Source organism: Chenopodium album, chromosome 21, assembly GCF_948465745.1.
Source record: "Chenopodium album chromosome 21, dcCheAlbu1.1, whole genome shotgun sequence".
In the NCBI taxonomy this organism is placed as follows: domain Eukaryota; kingdom Viridiplantae; phylum Streptophyta; class Magnoliopsida; order Caryophyllales; family Amaranthaceae; genus Chenopodium; species Chenopodium album.
Window position 1 is genome coordinate 37,315,906 of NC_137854.1, and position 20,987 is coordinate 37,336,892.

General features: G+C 34.1%; 3 protein-coding genes across 6 annotated transcripts; 2 read left to right on the plus strand and 1 right to left on the minus strand.

Annotated features, from left to right (window-relative positions):
* The first annotated feature begins 244 nt into the window (after window positions 1–244).
* LOC145602197 (protein TIC 20-I, chloroplastic-like) lies at window positions 245–3,463 on the plus strand. Of its 3 annotated transcripts, none has more exons than XM_081658374.1 (3): window positions 245–454; window positions 1,387–1,627; window positions 2,470–3,463. In XM_081658374.1, exons 2-3 carry the CDS (start codon window positions 1,468–1,470, stop codon window positions 3,108–3,110), a joined length of 801 nt encoding a protein of 266 aa, XP_081514500.1. In that variant the 5' UTR covers window positions 245–454; window positions 1,387–1,467; the 3' UTR covers window positions 3,111–3,463. The 3 variants fall into 3 exon arrangements, with proteins under 3 accessions (XP_081514500.1, XP_081514498.1, XP_081514499.1); XM_081658372.1 differs by having other exon boundaries at window positions 1,460–1,627; XM_081658373.1 differs by having other exon boundaries at window positions 1,465–1,627.
* A 2,017-nt stretch (window positions 3,464–5,480) lies between these two features.
* On the plus strand, window positions 5,481–13,435 carry LOC145601065 (T-complex protein 1 subunit epsilon). Of its 2 annotated transcripts, none has more exons than XM_081656987.1 (9): window positions 5,481–5,754; window positions 7,507–7,825; window positions 9,148–9,496; window positions 9,960–10,092; window positions 10,183–10,235; window positions 11,192–11,294; window positions 11,443–11,609; window positions 11,697–11,810; window positions 13,042–13,435. In XM_081656987.1, the coding sequence occupies exons 1-9, from the start codon at window positions 5,556–5,558 to the stop codon at window positions 13,210–13,212; spliced, it is 1,608 nt and encodes a 535-aa protein (XP_081513113.1). In that variant the 5' UTR covers window positions 5,481–5,555; the 3' UTR covers window positions 13,213–13,435. The 2 variants fall into 2 exon arrangements, with proteins under 2 accessions (XP_081513113.1, XP_081513112.1); XM_081656986.1 differs by lacking the exon at window positions 5,481–5,754 and adding an exon at window positions 6,215–6,489.
* A 911-nt stretch (window positions 13,436–14,346) lies between these two features.
* On the minus strand, window positions 14,347–16,632 carry LOC145602019 (putative pectate lyase 5). The gene is made up of 4 exons (XM_081658129.1): window positions 16,515–16,632; window positions 15,384–16,127; window positions 15,108–15,246; window positions 14,347–14,763 (listed from the first exon to the last, which is right to left on the minus strand). Exons 1-4 carry the CDS (start codon window positions 16,622–16,624, stop codon window positions 14,542–14,544), a joined length of 1,215 nt encoding a protein of 404 aa, XP_081514255.1. The 5' UTR covers window positions 16,625–16,632; the 3' UTR covers window positions 14,347–14,541.
* Between the last annotated feature and the right edge of the window lie 4,355 nt (window positions 16,633–20,987).

Consider the following 20,987-nt stretch of genomic DNA (forward strand, 5'->3'; position numbering starts at 1 on the left):
AAATCCACTGGAATTTTGAAAAATATGGTAATATGAGTAATTATTTAATTTAACGGTGATAATATTATTTGTAAAAAAATTAATCGGGTAATTATTTTAAAAATGGATATATTTTTGAATGGTAATATAAAAATTTTCCATAAATTTATTATCAAGAAAAAATGTAATGACCCGAGGGCCCAAATACCTCTTGCTAAACAAAAGGGTGTCGTTTAGAGGGAGGAGGAAAAAAAAAAAAAAAAAAAAAAAAAAAACGAAATTTGGCTAACCCTCTACAGGTAGGTGTTGGAGTTCTCTCTCATTCTCGGAGTCCTATCCCCAATCTCACCATTATCACCATGTATGCTGCTTCCTTCCCAAAACCCTAACTACTTCTTACATTCTTCTTCCTCTTTCTTCTACTTCTCTATTCATCGTCTTCATTAACCTCCATTTCTACACTCTTCTCACACTGGTAAGTGACCTCACTTTCTCTACTCTTATTTCAGCTCAATTTTTACTTTCAATGTCAATTAGGGTTTTCATTCTTAGCGTGTAATTATAACCTAATTCTATTTCTCAGCAATTTTTGATGTTTACACCTTTTATTTGCTCGAATTTGCCACACTTTTCATCTTTTGCTGCAATTGTATTCGAGCTTTCATCTCCAATTCGATTATCTTTTTGTCATCTTGGATATTGAAATAGTTAGTATTATACTTCGTATTCAATAATTCTGTTAACTTGTGAATTTTATTATTGATTTTATGTAATTCAATCATTAAAGCTGGAAAATTTTGATTGTGTGCAAGTTCAAGTAGGTGGGTGGTTTGATTTGGGCTCAAATTCGGTCTTGGGTGGTTTAGGAAACGTAATTTGCTTGACATTGGAGCTGAAATTCTGCAAAATGCTGTAAATTTTCCAATTCTGTAGATGTTTTAGAGTATTGATGGGTAGATAGAAAGTTTCTATCAGCTATGGATAATTTTTATTGTGTGCAAGTTCAACGTATGATTAGTTTTATGATTAAAGTGCTTCCTCGCTTGGGAACTATTTTTATTCCAAGACAAGAATGTCATGCTGCCTTTGTAGTTGAACCTTTGTTTGTGCGTTGGGACTCGATGAATTGTCAGCTTGTTTTATGAAATATCAATTTTCCATGAATGGAATGATGTGTTGTTATTGTTATGTGTAAATTGAAAAGGTTATCAAAGAATGGGAATCCTGGAAATTGAGAATCGATGAAGTGTAGATAAACCCTTTTAGTTGACGATTGTTGCATTTCCGTAGGCGCTCTTGTCAGTCTAATTTGTCATTCATTATGTTACTTCAGCTTTGTCATTCATTATGTTACTTCAGCTTTGTTATGTGTAAATTTAATCCTCAGACTGATAATTTTCATCTTAGTCTTGCCTAGGTGTCCAGTTCCTTAATTGATGTTTGAAATGTTCTGTTTTGGGTGCTTAAACTTATGAACTAGGTCAGAGAATGATCATAAATGGATGCAGTATGAATTTCAGAACATATAAGCCTATTTCCTGTAATACTTCGTGGCCAAGACCTGCTCCTTTACCTGCAAAGGCTGCATTAACTAATATCAGAGCTCTATGTCGACCAACTGAGGGGCTGAAATTGAATCATCCTACAGGTACATAATTTTTTTCTTGTTTCCCTAGTTGTGTTTCCCTTTCAACAACACTTCTGAATTTTTGATAGTCATCAGATTGCATTTGGGAACTCACATTTCATTTCAAATAATAGAAATTTGTTTTCCAGAATTTTGATTCTACGATTAATTGGGCAAAGAAAATTTTCAATTCTTTTCTCTTTCCACAATGTGATTTCCCTTGGTCATGTGAACCACATCTGCAGTCTGCACTGCTTCCGCCCAGGTTGTTTTGCTTGCTTCTGCATCGTCAACTGTAACTAGCGAATAGATGAACATCAGGTTCTAGCTTTGATAAAAGATGGAGGGATGGTGATTGCAGTGAGGGTGGAGGAGATAGGATGGAGAGATAATGGTGTTTAGGAGAGGAGAGGAGAGGAGAGGGAGAGTGCGTTTGGTTGTGCAGTAGGTTAGAGAAGTGGGCTTGCAGAGAAAAGATAGAGCAGTTGAGGGGTATTGTAAATTCAAATGACAGGAATAATGATTTTAATTTCATATCCATCATTTAATGGGCCTTTAACACTGTGCTTGGCATTGGGACAATTCTAGATTGTAAGTTCTTCATCTAAACACATAAAGGTATTTGGTGGCTTAGGCAAGCAATAAAACTATAACAAAGTTATGCTGAGAGAATCTTGTCTCATGTGTTGAGGATTGCTAGTGCCCAGTAAAAGAATCTAACAGGTTCTATTCATGATCCATTTATGTGTTGTCATTTGTCATTTATGATACAGTTTGTTATTTGTGGTGCTAACCGATCATACTCATTGCTTGGTCATTTGTTATTTCCGATTTTGACATCTTTATTCATCGATAAATGGCAGGTTTTTCATTGTCTTCTCATCTTTCAGCTTCATCAACTCCTCTCTTGGGCGGAGAGCATGGTGGGTTGTCACACACTATTCCTCTCTTACCTAAAAGGAAAGGATTCTCCATGGCACCCCGAGCAGCAAAGGATGTTCCTTATAGTTTCCGCTTTCCTCCGATGATGACGAAGCCTCGATGGTGGTGGAGAACCCTAGCCTGCCTTCCTTATCTGATGCCTTTGCATGAGACCTGGATGTATGCAGAAACAGCTTATCATCTTCATCCCTTTCTTGAGGACCTTGAGTTTCTAACATACCCTTTCCTCCGATCCATTGGGAGGCTGCCACCCTGGTTTTTCATGGCATATTTCTTTGTTGCTTACCTCGGAATCGTGAGGAGAAAAGAGTGGCCCCACTTCTTCAGGTTTCATGTTGTGATGGGAATGTTGCTCGAGATAGCTTTGCAGGTTATTGGTACTGTCAGCCGTTGGATGCCTCAAGCAGTTTACTGGGGCAAGTTTGGCATGCATTTTTGGACAGCTGTGGCATTTGGTTACTTGTTTACCGTGCTGGAGTGTATTAGGTGTGCTCTCGCGGGGATGTATGCTGATGTTCCCTTTGTGTGTGATGCTGCATACATCCAAATTCCATATGATTAATTTGGTCTTTTGTCTGTGGATGAAGTGTTCTGCAAATGTGAAACATACTTGAGCAGCTTGTTTAGAGAGAACATATCGTGAAAGGACCAAACATCCTCATCTGTTTAAGGTGCTCTTTTTTGTGTCCTGCTCCCCTGCTGTTATATTAAATTTGTAGAATGCAGAAAGGCCATATTTTTCTGTCTAGAATGCGTATTGTAGCCTTGTAGGAATTTGAGAGTCCCATGAATTTGTGCATAGTTCATGATTGATTTTTATACTGTCTAGTGACTAAAATCGTGAATTTAAGCACTATGTGGCTTTGTGAAGCTCTGATATATTTGTTATTGTCTGGTTAAGGTTATACCTGGCTATTCCTAATTGTGTACGCTGGAATGTTTACAATTTGGCCTGAAGTTCGTACTCAGGTTCTTGTGTCATTTAGGACTGTTCTGAGCCGAGCCGAGCTGACCTGATGTTATAAAAGTTTTCTCACAAAATTTCCGCAAAATTCAATCATAGTACTTCTGTGAAGATCAATATAATCATGACATTGATGAGAATCACTTGGAAACGCTGGAGTCAGATTGTCTGAGTTTGCGAGTCTTCGACTTTCTAGAAAATTGGATTTTTTTTTTTTTTTTTAATTTTAATAATTTACCACTTCCTTTTACCCTAAACTTTCACGAATTGCTCACTATTAATATACTTTCTCTGTTCTTTTTATTTGGCCAGTTTCTTTTATCATGCTTGCCGATGCGAAATTTTAACGATTAAATAACTTTGGCCCTGTTTGGTAGTAAGCTTATTGGGGTATATTAGCTTATTTGACTAACTTTAGCTGATTGACTAGTCAAACAAGCTAATACAAGTGTTTGGTAGTAAGCTTATTAAATAAGCTCTTTTTGAAAAAGCTCATTTTAGGAGCTTTTTCAATTAGCTTATTCATTAATTATTATGAAATGACACTTATAACCTCATTTAATTTAAAATCTTATCTAAACTACCTACCCCACAATTAGCTTATTGGTCATTTCACATACTCAATCACCTTTAAGCTATCGGCTATTTACCAAACACTTTTATATAATCAGTTAATACAATAAGTTAGTCAAATCAGTTAATAAAATCAGCTGGTTAAAATTAGCTAACTCAATCAGCTTCAGCTTTCAGCTTTCTCCCAAACAGGGCCTTTAACTCTCCATAAGTAAAAATTATCAAAGTTATATATTATGATAGTACTTATTGAGATGAATTCAAAAGATCTCGCATGAATATGTTTTTCCTTACATAATTTTCACAAAATATGGTTAAAGGAGGGGTGGTGAGTAGTGCAAAAGTCAAATTGGGTTAAGTATAAAAGAACGGAGGAAGTATGTTAAATGGACTCGGGTACTATGTTAGAAAATTCACGAAAGTGCATGTTATACCCTCATTTTAAAGTGTTTTAATCTATGTTACAAGGACTCGGGTACCCATGTCCCACATGGATATGTGTTTAGGCGTCCGACTCGGCTATTTTGTGAAAGAGAATCCATGATTTTGAACCAAAAGTGAAGTATTCAAATGTCATACCCATATTTGTTTGAGTGTCGAGGGTTCGACCTACATAGTTTCTTACAATTGTCTAGACATTGTGAATTCATTTCAAGGATTGAAACCGATTTATTTAGCTTACAAAGTACTCCGTAATTGAATAAACCGACATTAATTCAGCATAGCCTTTTCATTTTAAACATACTTCCTATTTTCCCTCACTAGTCATTACTAGTACAAACTACAAAATAATCAAATTTAAAAAATTGATAGAATTAAGTATGCCTCTAATTTTGCTTATGGAATGAGGCTGCTTGTGTTTGTTGTAAAATCTTTAAATAATTAATAATATAGTCTATTACGTACTTTCTCTGTTCTTTTTTCTTGACCTGTTTCTTTTATCACGCTTGCCAATACAAAATTTTAACGATCAATAACTTCAATTCTCTATAACTAAAAATTATAAAAGTTATATATTATGATAATACTTCTTAAGACGAATCCAAAAAGATCCTACATGAATATATTTTTCCTTGCATATTATTCATAAAAGGCGGTCAAAGGAATGACAGTGAATAGTATAAAAGTCAAAGCGGGTCAAGTAATAAAGAACGGAGGAAGTATGTGTTAAAAAAATACTCATAAAATAAAAAAGACTTGTAAATAAATAAAAACACTCTTTCAAAAAAAAAAAAAAAGAAAAAACATAAAAAGGTTTGAAATTGGGTATAAGATCCGAAAAACAGAAAACGGGTCTAGGATGATCCAGAACAAACCAAGAAATCGATCACCCATCCCTACAGCGGTGCGGCGCTGCTATTAAGTAACTCCGCCCAACTCTCTCTCCTCTTTTTTTCACTCTCCCGCTCCCCATTCTCGGAGCTTCCACAACCTTCCACCTCTTTCTCTCTCCTCAATTCCATCTCAACAATGGCGTTGGCGTTCGATGAATTCGGACGTCCCTTCATAATTCTAAGGGAGCAAGAATCTAAGACCCGTTTAAGAGGTTTAGAAGCTCAGAAATCCAACATTTCCGCCGGTAAAGCCGTCGCTCGCATCCTTCGCTCTTCCCTCGGCCCTAAAGGCATGGACAAGATGCTCCAATCTCCCGACGGCGATATCACTATCAGTTACTACCCTTACATTTCTTCTCTATATGTTTGCTTGCTTGCTAACTTGTTTGGATTCAGATGTTTCTAGGGTTCTCATTTGGTTTTGGTTTTGGGCCGTTCTCGTAGTTGTTAAATACTTGGATGGATGTCGACTAGTTTAGTTGGTTTTCGTGTGTCTCACTCTAATCAAATGAGATCGAACTTCATCTAGTTTGCTTTTTTAGCTCTTGGGAAAATAAAATAAAAAAAAAACAGTTTGAAGTTTGAGTTTGTACTTCATAGTTTTTTTATTTTCAAAAAAAAAAAAGGTTTTGAATTGGGTTTTAGTTTTAGGTCAGAAAAAAGCTTTAAAATGGGTCGGATGATCCATAAAACACCGTACTATTTTTAAGTTAGAACGCTCTACTAATATCTCTACTTCTCTCACTCTCATTTTCATATTTTCGGAGTTTGTACAATTCACACTATTTCTGTTCTCTCTCCAAATTCATTACTTTTGTTGCTTGTGTATTTCTTTTCATCTTGTTCCGATTCGTTGCGTAAGTCGAAAATGTCGTTTGCGGCATTCGATGAATCGGGGCGGCGATTCATAATATTGAGGGAGCAAGAAAAGAAGGCTCGATTGAGTGGATTAGAGGCTGTGAAAGCTAATGTTACTGCTGGAAAAGCGGTTTCTCATATACTTCGTACTTCACTTGGTCCTAAGGGCATGGACAAGATGCTCCAATCTCCCGACGGTGACATTGTTATCAGTTATCTTTTCTGTCTAATCTGATTTTCGCTCGTTTTAGATGTTTTTGTGCAATTATTGTTTTCAAATTAGGGTTTTTAAAGGTGGTCTGATTTTTAACCTGTAGGTTTAATTTTGAATTCAGAGGTTAATACTAGGGTTTGGGTTCTGGGTTTTGTACTTAGTTTAATTCTTGTTTATATTTAATCGATTGAGATGTTTGCTACTAGCTTAGAATTGATGTGCTTTGCCTTTTCTGTGTGATATTAAAAGTGGATCCATTTGGGTTGGGTTTAGAAATGTTGTAGGGTTTGGAAAGATCTTAACTTTAGCAAATGAGAAGATGAATGCACTTTTCAGTAGATTATTTTTTTCTTTTCCAGCTATATAAATGATTTCATATGCGTATTTATGGGAGAAGTTAGTTTTCTAACTCTATGATTTGCGGGCATTGCTTTTCGAGGTTTGCAACAGAGGTGAGCTAGGGTTTTAGAATGCACCTCTAGGTCTGGATCATAGCTGGGGTGATTATTGATCAATTTAACCTGTTTTCCTCGAACATTTGTTCATCCATATAGATTCATATCCCTAGCAACTATTTCTTTTGCTCTACTGGGTTTATATCTAATATGTTTTTAGGTCCTTTTGTTTGGGATACAAGAGCTTGTTAAGCTTCTGATTCTAACCTATTCAAGCATAAATCTCAGGATGCCTGGCTGTTTATGCTTTTTCTATTTGTAAGACGATAAATTATTGATATTTTTTTTTATAGAGGACTAGCATCTAATATTTGTGGGATTCTAATATGCTACTTATGACAGTTATCTTTTCTCTAGATGCAGTCTTGTCCGTGTCCTATTTTTATTAAATTACAGCTCAGCAATTATCAATTCTAGAGTAATCAATCTTAAAAGTACATTCAATTATAGTTTTGTTCATTACAGTAGTAGATTTTTGAATTGTAAAGGAATGTATGTCTTTTTGTGCAAGTATGATTTTCCATTCGTGATTCTTACACTTATTCTATCTTTGTTTTCAGCAAATGATGGTGCTACTATCTTGGACCAGATGGATGTTGATAACCCAATTGCAAAGTTGATGGTTGAATTGTCCCGCAGTCAGGATTATGAAATTGGTGATGGCACTACTGGAGTAGTTGTCATGGCTGGTGCCCTTTTGGAGCAGGCTGAAAATCTCTTAGATCGTGGTATCCATCCTATTAGAATAGCAGAAGGATATGAAGTGGCTTCTCGGATTGCTGTTGAACATCTGGAGAAGATCGCACATAAATTTGAATTTGGAGAAACCGATGTAGAGCCTTTGATCCAGACTTGCATGACTACTTTGTCTTCAAAAATGTATGCTTACTTATCCTTCTCATGAGTTATGATTTCTAGTATTTTAAAGTGGCTATGACTTTTTAATACCAATCTGATTGATTTTCATTTGCTGAGCATATTGGAGTCCAAATTAAGCAAACCTATTTACTTAGCTTGATGTTGCTTGATTGCATGAGTTAGGAGCTAGCTGCTGAGATAAATGAAGAAGAGAGAAAGTGGTTGGAGCGCCCTGAAATTTATCACCTTAGTACCCTGAGATTTATACTAATGCTGCTCTCTCAAAATAAAAACATTAGGTCACATTCTTAATATAGTATTTTATATTATGAAACTTCTCGTTTCACTCTTGGTTGAGATAAAAAATTAATTAGTGAAAGGATAGTTATACAATTTTGGCTAAGGTTGCGTCTATTCAACTGAATTTAAATAAGATGAACTTGAATTATCTAAACTTAATGTATTTTCTGTTAACTTAATTGTAACAAACTTATTTGAATGAACTTTTTTTGAATTAAGTCAGAATGTTGAACAACCCAGAACTTAACTGTTGAATGACCTCAAATCAAATGTAGCCTATATGTAGAAATATAAGGAGTGTTATATTGCTGATTTATATAGGCAATAGTGCTTATGGGTTATGTTCAATCCTCTATGCCTTGCTCATGTCAATTACACTAAATCTTGTTCATGTCAAATCCACCATCTTTTGCTCATGTCAAATTTACTATTTCTTACTCAGTCCAAACATGTGAATTATAATCCTCAATATAATTGTTTCTATTAGCTGATGTTCAAATCAATGTGATCAAATAAAATCAAGTTGTTGGTCACATTTAGATTTGTTGCTGTTGTTATCTTGGTGTATGGTGTCGGATTTTAACTCATGGATGTCTACGTGATTATTCAATTATTCAAAGGACTCTTGCTGATTTGCAATGTCTTAACAAGTTGGATTTGTGAAAATATCTGCCCCTCTCCTTTCCCCATGGAAGCACTTCTCTCTGACAGTTAATCACCAGCACTTCTCTCGGAGTGTTAATTGCCAATATATTACCTAGAGACATATATGACTGTAAAATGCTTGCAGATCTCCTCTGGGATAAGTTCTATATTTCACTTAATTCAAATGCCAAATCTTTCTTTGGTAATTTGGTCTAATGGATACTCTAGTATATGAAAGAATTATATCCTTGGCTTTTGTTAGTGGGAGTTCCACTCATTTATCTGGCAAGAGAATTTTTTTTTCTCTCATATGTTGGAAACTTCTTGAATTATATATATGGTTGTGGTTTTCTTAATGAATTTTGACTGTTGGGAACTAAAAACTTTCTTTTTTTCAGTGTAAATCGCTGTAAGCGCAGTTTGGCTGAGATTGCAGTTAAAGCGGTTTTGGCTGTAGCAGACTTGGAGCGGAAGGATGTTAATCTTGATCTAATTAAAGTGGAGGGGAAAGTAGGAGGTAAACTTGAAGATACTGAACTCATCTATGGTATTGTTGTGGACAAGGACATGAGCCACCCTCAAATGCCAAAAAAAATTGAAGATGCTAATATAGCAATTTTAACTTGCCCCTTTGAGCCACCAAAGCCAAAAACCAAGCATAAGGTTGAGATTGACACTGTTGAGAAGTTTGAGACATTACGCAAACAAGAGCAACATTACTTTGACGAAATGGTTCAAAAGTGCAAGGTGGGTTTTGCAACTTCGTTTATATGTTTGATAATTTTGCTTTTTCTTTGAATGATATGTGTATCCCAAGTATTCCCAACCCACTTTCGGGTTGGGATGTGCAAGGAAGCTGAGAGCTTGTATGCACAGTTGTAATTCTTAAGGGTTACTATTGCTGGTTTTAGGTTTATATATATATATATATATATATATATATATATATATATATATATATATATATATATATATATATATATATATATATTTTTTAAGTATATCTTTTTCTGGTTCAGTCTTTTGGTTCTGTGTTCTGATAAAAAGTCCTCTGTTAAGTGAATTGTGACTTGAGCACTTGACCAGCATGTCGATGCCTTTTTCTGTCTGATGACTAAGATGCTTAGAGTCTGAAGGGAGCATGTTATGTTTTCAAGGTAGTGCACTTTTGTAATACATATCTCTCACTTGGTGGATTTGTGAATTGCAGGATGTTGGTGCAACTTTGGTTATCTGTCAATGGGGTTTTGATGATGAAGCAAACCATTTGTTGATGCACAGGAATTTGCCTGCTGTCAGATGGGTAGGCGGTGTTGAGTTGGAGCTTATTGCAATTGCCACAGGTGTGTGATTATGCCTTTTCTTGCTCTAGAGTATGGCTTTAATTTTTTGTTTAGTTGGAGTGTACTTACTTAGAAATTCTGTTGTTTCAGGTGGAAGAATTGTCCCAAGATTTCAAGAATTGACTCCTGAAAAGCTGGGACGGGTACGAATGCCCCTTTTGCTAGAGTTTCTTGAATAATAGTTTAACTGAGATGTTTAATTTCTTTTCAAAGTTAGCATGTGTTTGTTCTGCTTAAGTATTGATGTCATAGTGATTGTCGCAACGAGATGTGTCTTGCATCATGCTGTGATTTCCTTTGTTGGACTCAAACAAAACTCCTTCAAGCATGATCCTCTTTTTTGTTTGTTTATGGATTTCTTATTAGTATGTAGCTTGGCATTATAATATGTTCCTGCTTTTGTCAAAAAGGTTTCAATTTTGTGAAATAGTGGCCATAACAACATAAGTTTCAGTCAATGCCTGAATTGATTGTTAAGTCCTTAGCTTGTCATGAAAGGGTGTTTTGAAGCAGTGATCTGGATGTCCCTTATTGATGTATTCTTTTGACTCATTGTGATTATACATGAAGAGGGTTGAATTTTATTTGCTATAATTTTCTCATGTATTGACCGTTGTGCCTTTTAAAGCTGTTTTTATTAAGTTCCCTAATCTATTTGGTTTCTTTCACTCCTCATTCACGCCCAAATTATGAGTGCTCTTATTATGAAGAACAAATTACTTTCAATGAGTTTATAGCTAGGAGTACCCAACAACTGGCCCATTTCGATACATTAGCCCCAGTGTTTGACAGTTTGCTGAAAGCTACCTGAATGTTTCTTTAGCCATGCCTTGCTCAACAAAATTGATGTTATAAATCTTTCAGCTGAATAAACTTTTATTATCCAAGTTCATATTGTATTCTTTGGTAATTTATAATGTGACCTGCCTTTTTAAAGTACTGTTTTTTACTTTTATTAACATGTGAAATTGTGTTGCTTAAATATATAAATAAATTTATGTGTTACCAATCAGTATTTGTTTAATTGAAGGTCAATACTTTTCTGTAAAGTTCTGTGTGTCCTTTCTTTTTACCCCCTGATGTAGTCCTGATATTTCAGGCTGGGTTGGTTCGTGAGAAAGCTTTTGGTACAACAAAAGATCGAATGCTGTACATTGAACATTGTGCCAATTCAAAGGCTGTGACCATATTTATCCGTGGCGGTAGGTTCATATCTCTGTTTTAAATCTTATTCAGTTCATATCTGACACAAATTCAATCTCTTATCTACCTAATTAGGCTTATGTAATTCAAATGAACATTAGCATTTGTGGTGTGTATGCTAATTGTTGTTCAATGTTTATAATGCAGGTAACAAAATGATGATTGAAGAGACAAAGAGAAGCATCCACGACGCACTTTGTGTTGCAAGGAACCTAATCCGCAACAATTCTATTGTGTATGGTGGCGGCTCTGCTGAAATTGCTTGTTCTCTTGCTGTAGAGGCAGGTGCTGACCGATTTCCAGGAGTTGAGCAGGTATTAAAATATTACACAGTTTTTCTCTATGAATTTTGAATGTTTCACAACTTTCTTTTTTTTAACTGTGTTTTCTTGCATCTGCAGTATGCTATCAGGGCTTTTGCTGAATCTCTTGATGCAGTTCCCATGGCACTTGCTGAAAACAGTGGTCTTCAGCCTATTGAAACACTGTCTGCTGTGAAACATCAGCAAATCAAGGTAACTGGCTGTGTGGCATTTTGTATCCTCTACTGTTTTAGTTATGAATTACTTTTATCATGGCTTAAATCTTGACTGTGGTTCAAAGCCTTTCTTTTAGAATTGCTTAACCAGGGAGTCTTGCACAGCTGTCATTTAAAATAAGAATCTCCAATTAGTTACAAAATCACTGCCACAAAGAGTTATGTAGTTTATACCCTGCAATTGCTGATGAGTAAAATTCTGTTTTTTTATTTAAGGTTCCTACTATTAAACTTTCTTTTTCTTAATTCAATGAGCTTATGTAAAAAAGGTGCTTTATTTTTATTTTATTTTATTATTAAAAAAATAAAAATAAAAAATTCACTTCATCAATTCATCTGGCAAGTGGATTATTTTTCCTGCTGTTAGTGTGTTGTGCATCGTGTTATATCTCATATCGGTGTTTATATATTCGCTTTCCCTCACTGTAATACTTTGTTTGGATTGAGAAAATTTGAGGGAAAGGAAGAAAAGAGAAATTGGATACATCCTCCCTGTTTTATATAGCATTTGGTAGAAGGGAAGAGAAATGTAAGGAATAGGAGAGAATGTGACCTGACCTTCCATTTAAATATCCTTCCAATGTTGGAAAAATTTTACTATCCTAGCAATGTTGGAAAGATTTGGAGTGAAATTGTTACCTTACCTTCTTCACCTTCCTTCCATTTTACTATCCAAACAAACCGTAAGTATGTTTTCCATGAGATACTTCTACTCTCCCTTGATGGGTTACTAAATGCTTGCTTGTTAGTAAGAAATTGTTATGATACATATGTTCTTATGTGAGAATGCTTCTCATGGGTCATTAAATCAGAAAAGCAGAGGTCTGTGGTTTCTCTTATTAGCCATATAGCCGGTACAGTTATGAGAGTGTGTGTGTGTGTGTATATATATATATATATATATATATATGCTTCCTCAAAACATTTTTCTAGCTACTTTATGCTGGTAATAACCTGTTGTAGGGGCAGTTAGATTTTTTTTAACATGGTTTGGATTTGTAAGGAAATGTTGCGGTTTGAATTCTTGGCATTCCTTATGGAAAAAATATGCCTGTGCGCCACATTATTTTTGATTTATATTTGAACTTTGTGTTTCATTTAATCTGTTGTGGGAAGTGTGAGTAATGGTTACTGCATTTTTTGGGGGGATTAATTTGATGAACTGAAAGCTTAACCGGGTCCCTGGTATTGCCTTTTGATTTGAGCAGGAGAACATTACTCACTTGGGTATAGATTGCAACGATGTTGGTACAAACGACATGCGTGAGCAGTATGTTTTCGAGACCTTGATCGGGAAGCAGCAGCAGATTTTGTTAGCTACCCAGGTTGTGAAGATGATTTTGAAGATAGACGATGTCATTACCCCATCTGAATTTTGATAGTATGTAATTTAGGTTATGTTGTGTGAGTCCTCCCCCTTCTTAAGAGTAGATGTCATTCTATTGGGTCTTTGGTGCTTTTGTGGCATAAAATGGAACGTTTCTCATGACAATGAATTGAAACTCTGTTTGCCCCTAAATTTTGTATGTCGAATCTTTTTCACTGAGTATTCTCAGTTAGACTGTCTTTTCTGATCAATATAGATGTTTGATTTTGTGGTTTGTTAATTTTCTTCTAAACCTAAAATTTCCACAAAATATTATGTACTCCATATATAATGGAGTTAGTGCTAGCTTTGTGAAGCTAGATCTTGGCTTGCTGACATTTCTGCACAACTTAATGTGGTTATGTGGATAGGATAAAGCTGTCAGTCTGATTTCATAATAAAGGCAGAATGAGCAAGTTTGCTAAATTTTTAGGAGCAGACAAAATCTAAGGCATCAAATGTTCATGTGAATTTTTAAGGGATAAAGTTGTGGTTGGAATTTTGTCTTGTGATTATTTATTATGGCATTACTGTGTATGCTGCATTCCATGTGAGATCTGACCCCATTATTGCATCCCACAATTTTGAATGTCATGAATTCATGTTTTATAGATAGATAGATAGATCTATATAGGTAGTAATTCTTTGACTAGTCCTTTTTTATTAGTTGTGCCTTTGAATTTTTGGTATATCGATTGTATTTTTTTTATTTATACGAAGATTGTGGATGATTGAGGCTCCCATTTATCTATCAGCTCGCTGAAACTATAGTTATAGTTCCTCTGTTTCATACCATCAGACCGCTTGTTTAACTGGTTACTTTAAATGTGATATCGTGTTAGCTTCGAATGCCAATGCAATATTTTATAACTATTAACCTTATATGCAGAATCAAACACTTATATGTGGATTAGGAGAGAACTAATGTCTATAGTTGCCTATTCTTTTACTTAAGAATGGTATCACTATGATAGTAAATAGATGGTTGATCGAGGCGTCGTTTTGTGAGCGTTTATTATTCTTTGTTGATTTGCTTGATCTAGGGATGAAGTTGTACACATCTATCATCTGTGCTATTTGAATCCTGGACTACGGATCAAATTTGGAGACAAATTGCAGGGTTAGCAATTATGAAAGGAGTCTTTTGGAAAGAAAAATCACTCTTATAATTATAAATGAGCTTTAACAACACATCTGCTCTTGCTTCTTAAGATTTCTTCAGAAGCAGGCTGAAGTTGTGTTAGTATAATTCTACTCCGAAAGAGGGTAAAATCAATAATTTTCACCCCTCCCCTTTTAGATAAATACAATTTGGGGAGCTTAGTACAATAGTAATATTGCTCTAGCAGCGAGCGCCTTTCTTGCAGTTCAGTACACCAGCTGACATGGTGATCGATCCTACGAACGAAGAAGGTCGTGCGCTTAAGCTGGAAGCCCTAGCATAGCTTGAGGAAGAGCCTGCCCCTGAAGAAGTGAAGAAGGCTCCATTCAACATTAGGTCTCCTTGTGATCTCCAATTCCATTTCTTCCATACACTTTGTGGCCACTCCTCTCGTTTTGTTACCTACAATAATATTAAACCAAAACTAATCCATTAATTAGTTATATACAAGTATAAATATTATATCACATTGTACGATTTAGATAGGTAATTTATTATTGATTCTTTAGCCCTTAAACCGGGCTTTTTTGTATGATGAAATAATACTTTTTCCGAATTAGTTGTAACAATCTTTGAAGTATCTTGTTTAAAAATATCAAGAGTTATGTGTATATAAACAATTTCTATCAAATTTTGGTAATTAGGTGTCAAGTTTGATCTCTATTCCCAAGTAAACACTAGTTTATGAAATTTGGGCATACTAAAAAAACATAAACTTCTAAATTGAATTTGAGGATAAAGATTACCTCCTTGTTATTTGGGTCATTAGGAGCAAGGAATCTATTGCCTTGGCTGTTTATTGTAGGTGCTGCACTTCCTCCAATTGCATACATTTCCCAATGTGTATAGTCATTATTCACCACATGAAAATACCCATGTCTACACCTGCCCAAATTTCCCATTTTACATCAAAAAGTTAGCAACTGTCACATTTTCAATGTTATTTGAATTAGTAACGTGACAACTGAATCCAAACAATAGACTCGAGGAAATGAAACGACAAAAGAATTTTAGAAACTGACCTCGGCATCCGTTGGACCAATCCTTCACCAAAATGGTTGAAAGCAATAGTAACTTGCATATTCTTATCTCTAGTTAAAGAATCACTATGCCCCAACAACATAACCTTGTTATGGTGGGTCATATAATTGTTAGAGATTGTTATGGCAGTTGAACCATGAATAGCATCAATTAAACCATCAGTACAACTAGAGAGTGAACAATGATCAACCCAAATATGACTCCCACCAAAGATGGACACACCATCACCGTCCGATATCGTCCTCCATCCGTAGTGTGATGGAGAGTCCCGCACCATAGCATTCCCTCCACGCTTACAATCATGTATATTTAAACCATGTATTATAATGTTTGTAACATATTGTATTGTTATGCATGGACCACCAGCAATATGTACATTGGCCCCTCTACCGTCAATTGTCTTAAATGAGTTCATCATTAATTCTTCCTTTAGCTTGATCACCATGTCATGAGCAAATATGATCCATAATGGCTCATCTTGGATGACACCCCACCTTAGGGTTCCGGGTTTAGGGTTCACTGGATGGTCGCCCTTGTCCGTGACCACGTACATCTTTCCATTTTTGCCCCCTAGCGCACCCTTACCGAAACCTATGGCACAATCAGCTAGGCGTTGGCGGTTCTTAAACCACTTGTGGTCACACCGCCAACAGTCGTCGATCGGGTTTCCGGTCCCACATGATAGGTATCCCAAATTCCTCCTTGTAGTTGCATTTATGATTTTCCTACAATATTACAAGCGAAAAATGTGTTACATTAGTGTTAAACTCATGCACATTGTAGATTTTTCTCTTAAAAAAAAATGTACATTGTAGATGTAAATTTTATATGCAATTGAACTATTGGTAATTACTTAATTGTATGAAGGTACACTTTTTTTTATATATATAAATTGCAATTTTTAGAGAGTTTTACTTGTGACGAAATTTCTACTTATAACTTTATAAGTGTATACAAAAGTATAAATATTCTATATTCGAAAAATCAATAGCTTTCAACTTCCTAAAATAACAACTTTTCACATATTTTCATATGAACCAAACAACCACGAAATATAACATTATGTGTGATGTAAACGTTTAATTATGAATTCGAGAAGTTTAAGGACATACTCTTGTACTTCACGTGCTACTAGTTCAGGATCTTTAACATGTGAGGAGTTGATGAAAATGGGGGAAAGAAGAGAGATTAAGAGGAAAAGAAAGATGAGATGAAATGCCATTTGTTTAGTTTTATGTGAGTTTTGAGCTATGCAAGCAAAGAAGAGTAAGGGGTGTTTATAAAGAGGGTATAAAAATTGGTGAATTTGAGGATACTTGATTGGGTATATGATTGGGGCCCATGTTACTTTTTTGGTAGCTAGGATACTACAATAAATTTAGTAGTTTTGGGTTTTTTGGGCCACCTAGGAGGTTGAAGACACCCTAAATTAGCAATCATATGCTTAAATAGCTAATTAACCTTAATACAATGTGGAAATAATGTAGGGTTTTATGAAGTTAGGAAGTTAGTTGCATTGACAATGATGCCAAAGTTCTTACTTTGGAGTTTGGATAGTTATATGTTCTCATTGATGCAAAATAGAAATTAAGCTTATTTGTAATAATTAGTTGCAATGATACTTCAATATGAACTATGAGTACGTACTGATCTGATTTTCGTAAAAATTAAAACAAAAATCTAATATATACTATTTGTTAAAAATTTGTATTACTCAATGCTTTTCGAAACAATTCTTCACTTGATTATAAATTACGTAGTAAATTTATACTTCGTATATAGTGTTTAGTATGTGTTACCTGAAATTACTTACCAGTGTAATTTGATATTGGAACCGATAAATTGTATTTCAACGGTGCTTTAAAACAATACCTAAGCTAATATATTGCATTAAAGTAACAAGATGACAATAAGGGGGCGTTTGGTTCAAACAATGGTATGGGTTTGGAATGAGGAATGAAACGTGGGTGGTATGGGGTTAGAACTTGATACTTGATTTCATGTGTTTGGTTTTTATCTAGGAATGACAGTTTTCTTTTTAATTTTAAAGCTAAAGGTATGGGTATGAGCCATACCCACCTCCCCCCTTGGGTTTCAAAAACCCATACCTTGGGGGTTTGAGGTATGGGTTTGAAAAATGAAATTTCTAGAAACAAACACAAGGTATGGGTTTTGGTCATTCCAAACCCATACCTTATACCTAATATGCTTGAACCAAACACCCCCTAAGAAAAAAATGAGATGGAAATTAAAGAATCTATCGTAGTAATTCAATCACTATAATTTGTTAACGAGTTAGTGGCACAGAAATTGTGCATCAATAAATGAGAAAATTGTAGGAGTGAGTTTAAAGAGTATGATGAGATGATAATGTATCAACAAAACCAGAAATATTTATATTATGGTTACACCGACACTATGTATCCTTTGAGCTTGTGTCTGTCCAAAATATTTATATGAAAAAATGTCTCATCCTATAATAAATTCTTGTTAGTTATGCACTTCAAAAAAAAAAAACCATTTTTTTTCCTTCCATGTATTTATGGACCAGGAAAAAGAGCTACTTGTTAGCTACGAGTACTTACTTCTAGTCGATCTCCATGTCCACATTATGAAAGTCACAAATAATGAAAGTTCAAATCTTAAATATTTTAAAACTAGTTTTGCTCGGATATTCAAATTTTTTTTTTTTTAATAAATTATACATAGTTTTTTATATTATCAAATTATATAGATTAAATACATTAATGTAAAGTACTTATCTCTAATTTTAGTTTGCTGACATGTTATGAATTGGAAATTGAGTGAAAATCCTTTTTTTAAGTAAAAAAACATACAATACATAGATTAAAGGGAATATATAATGCATTTTATAGATTAACGATTAAATTTATTTATTTAAGTTGTTATTGTTGTTCTATTTTTTAGGTTGTTTGTTAGGTTGTATATTCTCTTTTTATTTATTTATTGGTTATCTTATTATTTTTTTTAAAAAAAAAAAGGAAAAAAAATTTTTGGCGGGAAATTTTTTAATGTGAGTGTGACATGTGTAATTTGGAGATAATGCTAGTAATTACTTTAGTATATAGTACTCCCTCCGTCCCAAAAAGAATGACCCATTTGGGTTGATTACGCGGGTATTAAGGAAGTTAAGTAAAAAGAAGTAAAAGTATATTGGAAAGATAAATTTACATGGGGTTTGTAAAAAAATAGAGAGAGAAAGTAATAAAATAACATGGAAAATCAAATTTATATGGGGAAGCTAATTTTGCACAAATATTTTAGCAAATTGGTGGGTGTTTTAATGCAAATGGGTCATTCTTTTTGAGACAAAGTTTTGGCCAAATGGGTCGTTCTTTTTGGGACGGAGGGAGTACTAGTTTTTGGCCCCGTGCAATGCACGGATTTATAAAGTAAGATTTATTAATAATTATACTCGATTGAAACTATATAGAGTTAATTGAAATTAAATGACTTATGTAACAATTTTACCTTTTTTTTCAAATTTGAATTTATTAATGTCTATCTTTTAAATTCTTAATTATGTGTTGCATAAATAAAATTTAATAAAAGAATTTTAATTTATTAATAGATATTTTGTTTTTTTTTTTTTAAATAAATAAATAGCATTTTTGAGGGAAAATTTTTCACAAAATTATGCCAAGTGTCCCCTTTGGTGATTACTTTAGTATATAGTATAGATAGATTGATATATATATAGCAAAATATTTTAATAGAGCCGAGATTCAATTCAAATGATAGTTTAGTTTAAATTTTGTTCAAATTACCATACCATACGTCCGTACCATACTTAACTCTACTTAATCTATTATATGTGGAAGCTATTTTTAACCAATGAATAAGAGTGTTATTATGTTACTCGTAAAATTTTTTGAAGACAATTATTATCTTGGTGAATGTTTTATGAAATAATGCAAATACATAATCTAGAATAAGGGATGGCATGTTCTGCCCATGTGCCCTATGTTCTCCTTTTGGACTTTAGATTTTCACAGCAAACAAGAGAAATTTAAAGAAAAAAGGTCTTCGATTTTTCAAGATTGTGTTCGATTGGTGTAGGGATATACGTAAGTACACTATCTCTAATATCATTGAAGATGTAGAAAAATAAATGAACTCCGTATATGCATGCGTATCAACTCTCAATTGCTCCATCCGTCCCTTTTTTGTTTGCCCCATTTACCTTTTGTTACTGAAAAAAAATACTAAGAAAAGACCCGAATAATACTGTCCATGTACAAAATAATATGGTCCATATACAGAGTAGTGGGTTAGAGAATAAAAATGATAACACGGATAATATACTATTTAAATTAAAAATAGAGTAATTTTAGAGTATTAGAAAAAATAATAGAGCAATTTTTAAGGGACGAACTCAATAATGTACCGACAATCGCTATCACGGAACCACTATTCTAAAAGTGGTGTCTCACTCCAAGTCAATGCAGGAGACTCTGGCCAACATTTTATGCAGAAAATGCAATATGATGATGATACAAAAAATATTTAACGGCTTGTTCATAGCATAAATTATGAGTTGTGGGGCAATTAATGAACATAAAATGGGGCCATTAGCCTGGCAATTAATTAAAATAGTACTTCAATTTTGGTACATTGGGGCAAATATACAGGCCCAAAAAAACTGTTTATTCACCTCTGGCTAATAAATTAAATTGTAGGGCCTTTTTCCTACTAGTACTACTAGTTTGTGGGGGTCATTAACCATTTGGGTTCCTATACTTTTGGGGTTAGAGAGGCAAATTTTGGATTATAACCTATTTATTATTTGTATGTTTTGATAATAAAACTAATATTTTTGATGTTATATTGATAATAGAGGTGTCTATGAAAAGGTATTTGAAAATAAACAATAGATGATTTTAGAGTCTGTTCTCATTTACTGAATAAAACTGAACTGAACTGAATATTTTATGAGAGAAGGTAATTAGGAATTTACCTGAACTAAACTGAACTGAAAATAAGCTAAAGAGAACATACCCTTAATTAAAACCTAGATCTTTAAAATTTGAGTTGACTGCATTTTAATTAGGCTAGTTTAGGTACATGACTTGTGCCATTCTTGAGGACCATAAATCTAATTGTGTCGTTTGACTGTTGATTGAGTTTTATTGATATTTTGTAAGAGTCTAAACAATCATATTAACTAGGTTTACCATTAGTTTATGATGCATCTAAAATCTTTCAAATGACACAAATGTAGAAAGTTAACACATCAATTAACTAGGTTAGGTTAGTAAGATGCTAACAAATGAAGAGAACAATAACATGGAAATTGGAAGGCTAATTTAGATGAAACACTTAGAATGATGTTCAAATGTAATATTTTGATAAAAAAAAATAAAGATGATCACTCTTTCAATACTATTCCATATAACATCTATATATGATAGTTCTCTCAATCTATTTACAACCTTCGAGGTCAACCAAACATATCTTGTGTGTATTGCCTTTCAAGCTTATACTTAAACGTTAGTGAGCCCGCCCCGTTCTCACTCACTTCTTAAAAAGCAGTAGCTACAACAACTATTCCTTTCTTTAAGTAT

What these genes read in the sequence shown, in the direction of transcription:
- LOC145602019 (XM_081658129.1), bottom strand. Translation starts at nt 16,624, where the DNA reads ATGGCATTTCATCTCATCTTTCTTTTCCTCTTAATCTCTCTTCTTTCC. An exon ending in GTAGCACGTGAAGTACAAGA is followed by an intron (nt 16,128 to 16,514) that starts GTATGTCCTTAA and finishes GTAATATTGTAG; the next exon opens with GAAAATCATAAATGCAACTA. An exon ending in TTGGTCCAACGGATGCCGAG is followed by an intron (nt 15,247 to 15,383) that starts GTCAGTTTCTAA and finishes AAATTTGGGCAG; the next exon opens with GTGTAGACATGGGTATTTTC.
- LOC145602197 (XM_081658374.1), top strand. Translation starts at nt 1,468, where the DNA reads ATGATCATAAATGGATGCAGTATGAATTTCAGAACATATAAGCCTATT. An exon ending in GAAATTGAATCATCCTACAG is followed by an intron (nt 1,628 to 2,469) that starts GTACATAATTTT and finishes GATAAATGGCAG; the next exon opens with GTTTTTCATTGTCTTCTCAT.
- LOC145601065 (XM_081656986.1), top strand. Translation starts at nt 6,288, where the DNA reads ATGTCGTTTGCGGCATTCGATGAATCGGGGCGGCGATTCATAATATTG. An exon ending in ACTACTTTGTCTTCAAAAAT is followed by an intron (nt 7,826 to 9,147) that starts GTATGCTTACTT and finishes TCTTTTTTTCAG; the next exon opens with TGTAAATCGCTGTAAGCGCA. An exon ending in GATTTCCAGGAGTTGAGCAG is followed by an intron (nt 11,610 to 11,696) that starts GTATTAAAATAT and finishes TTGCATCTGCAG; the next exon opens with TATGCTATCAGGGCTTTTGC.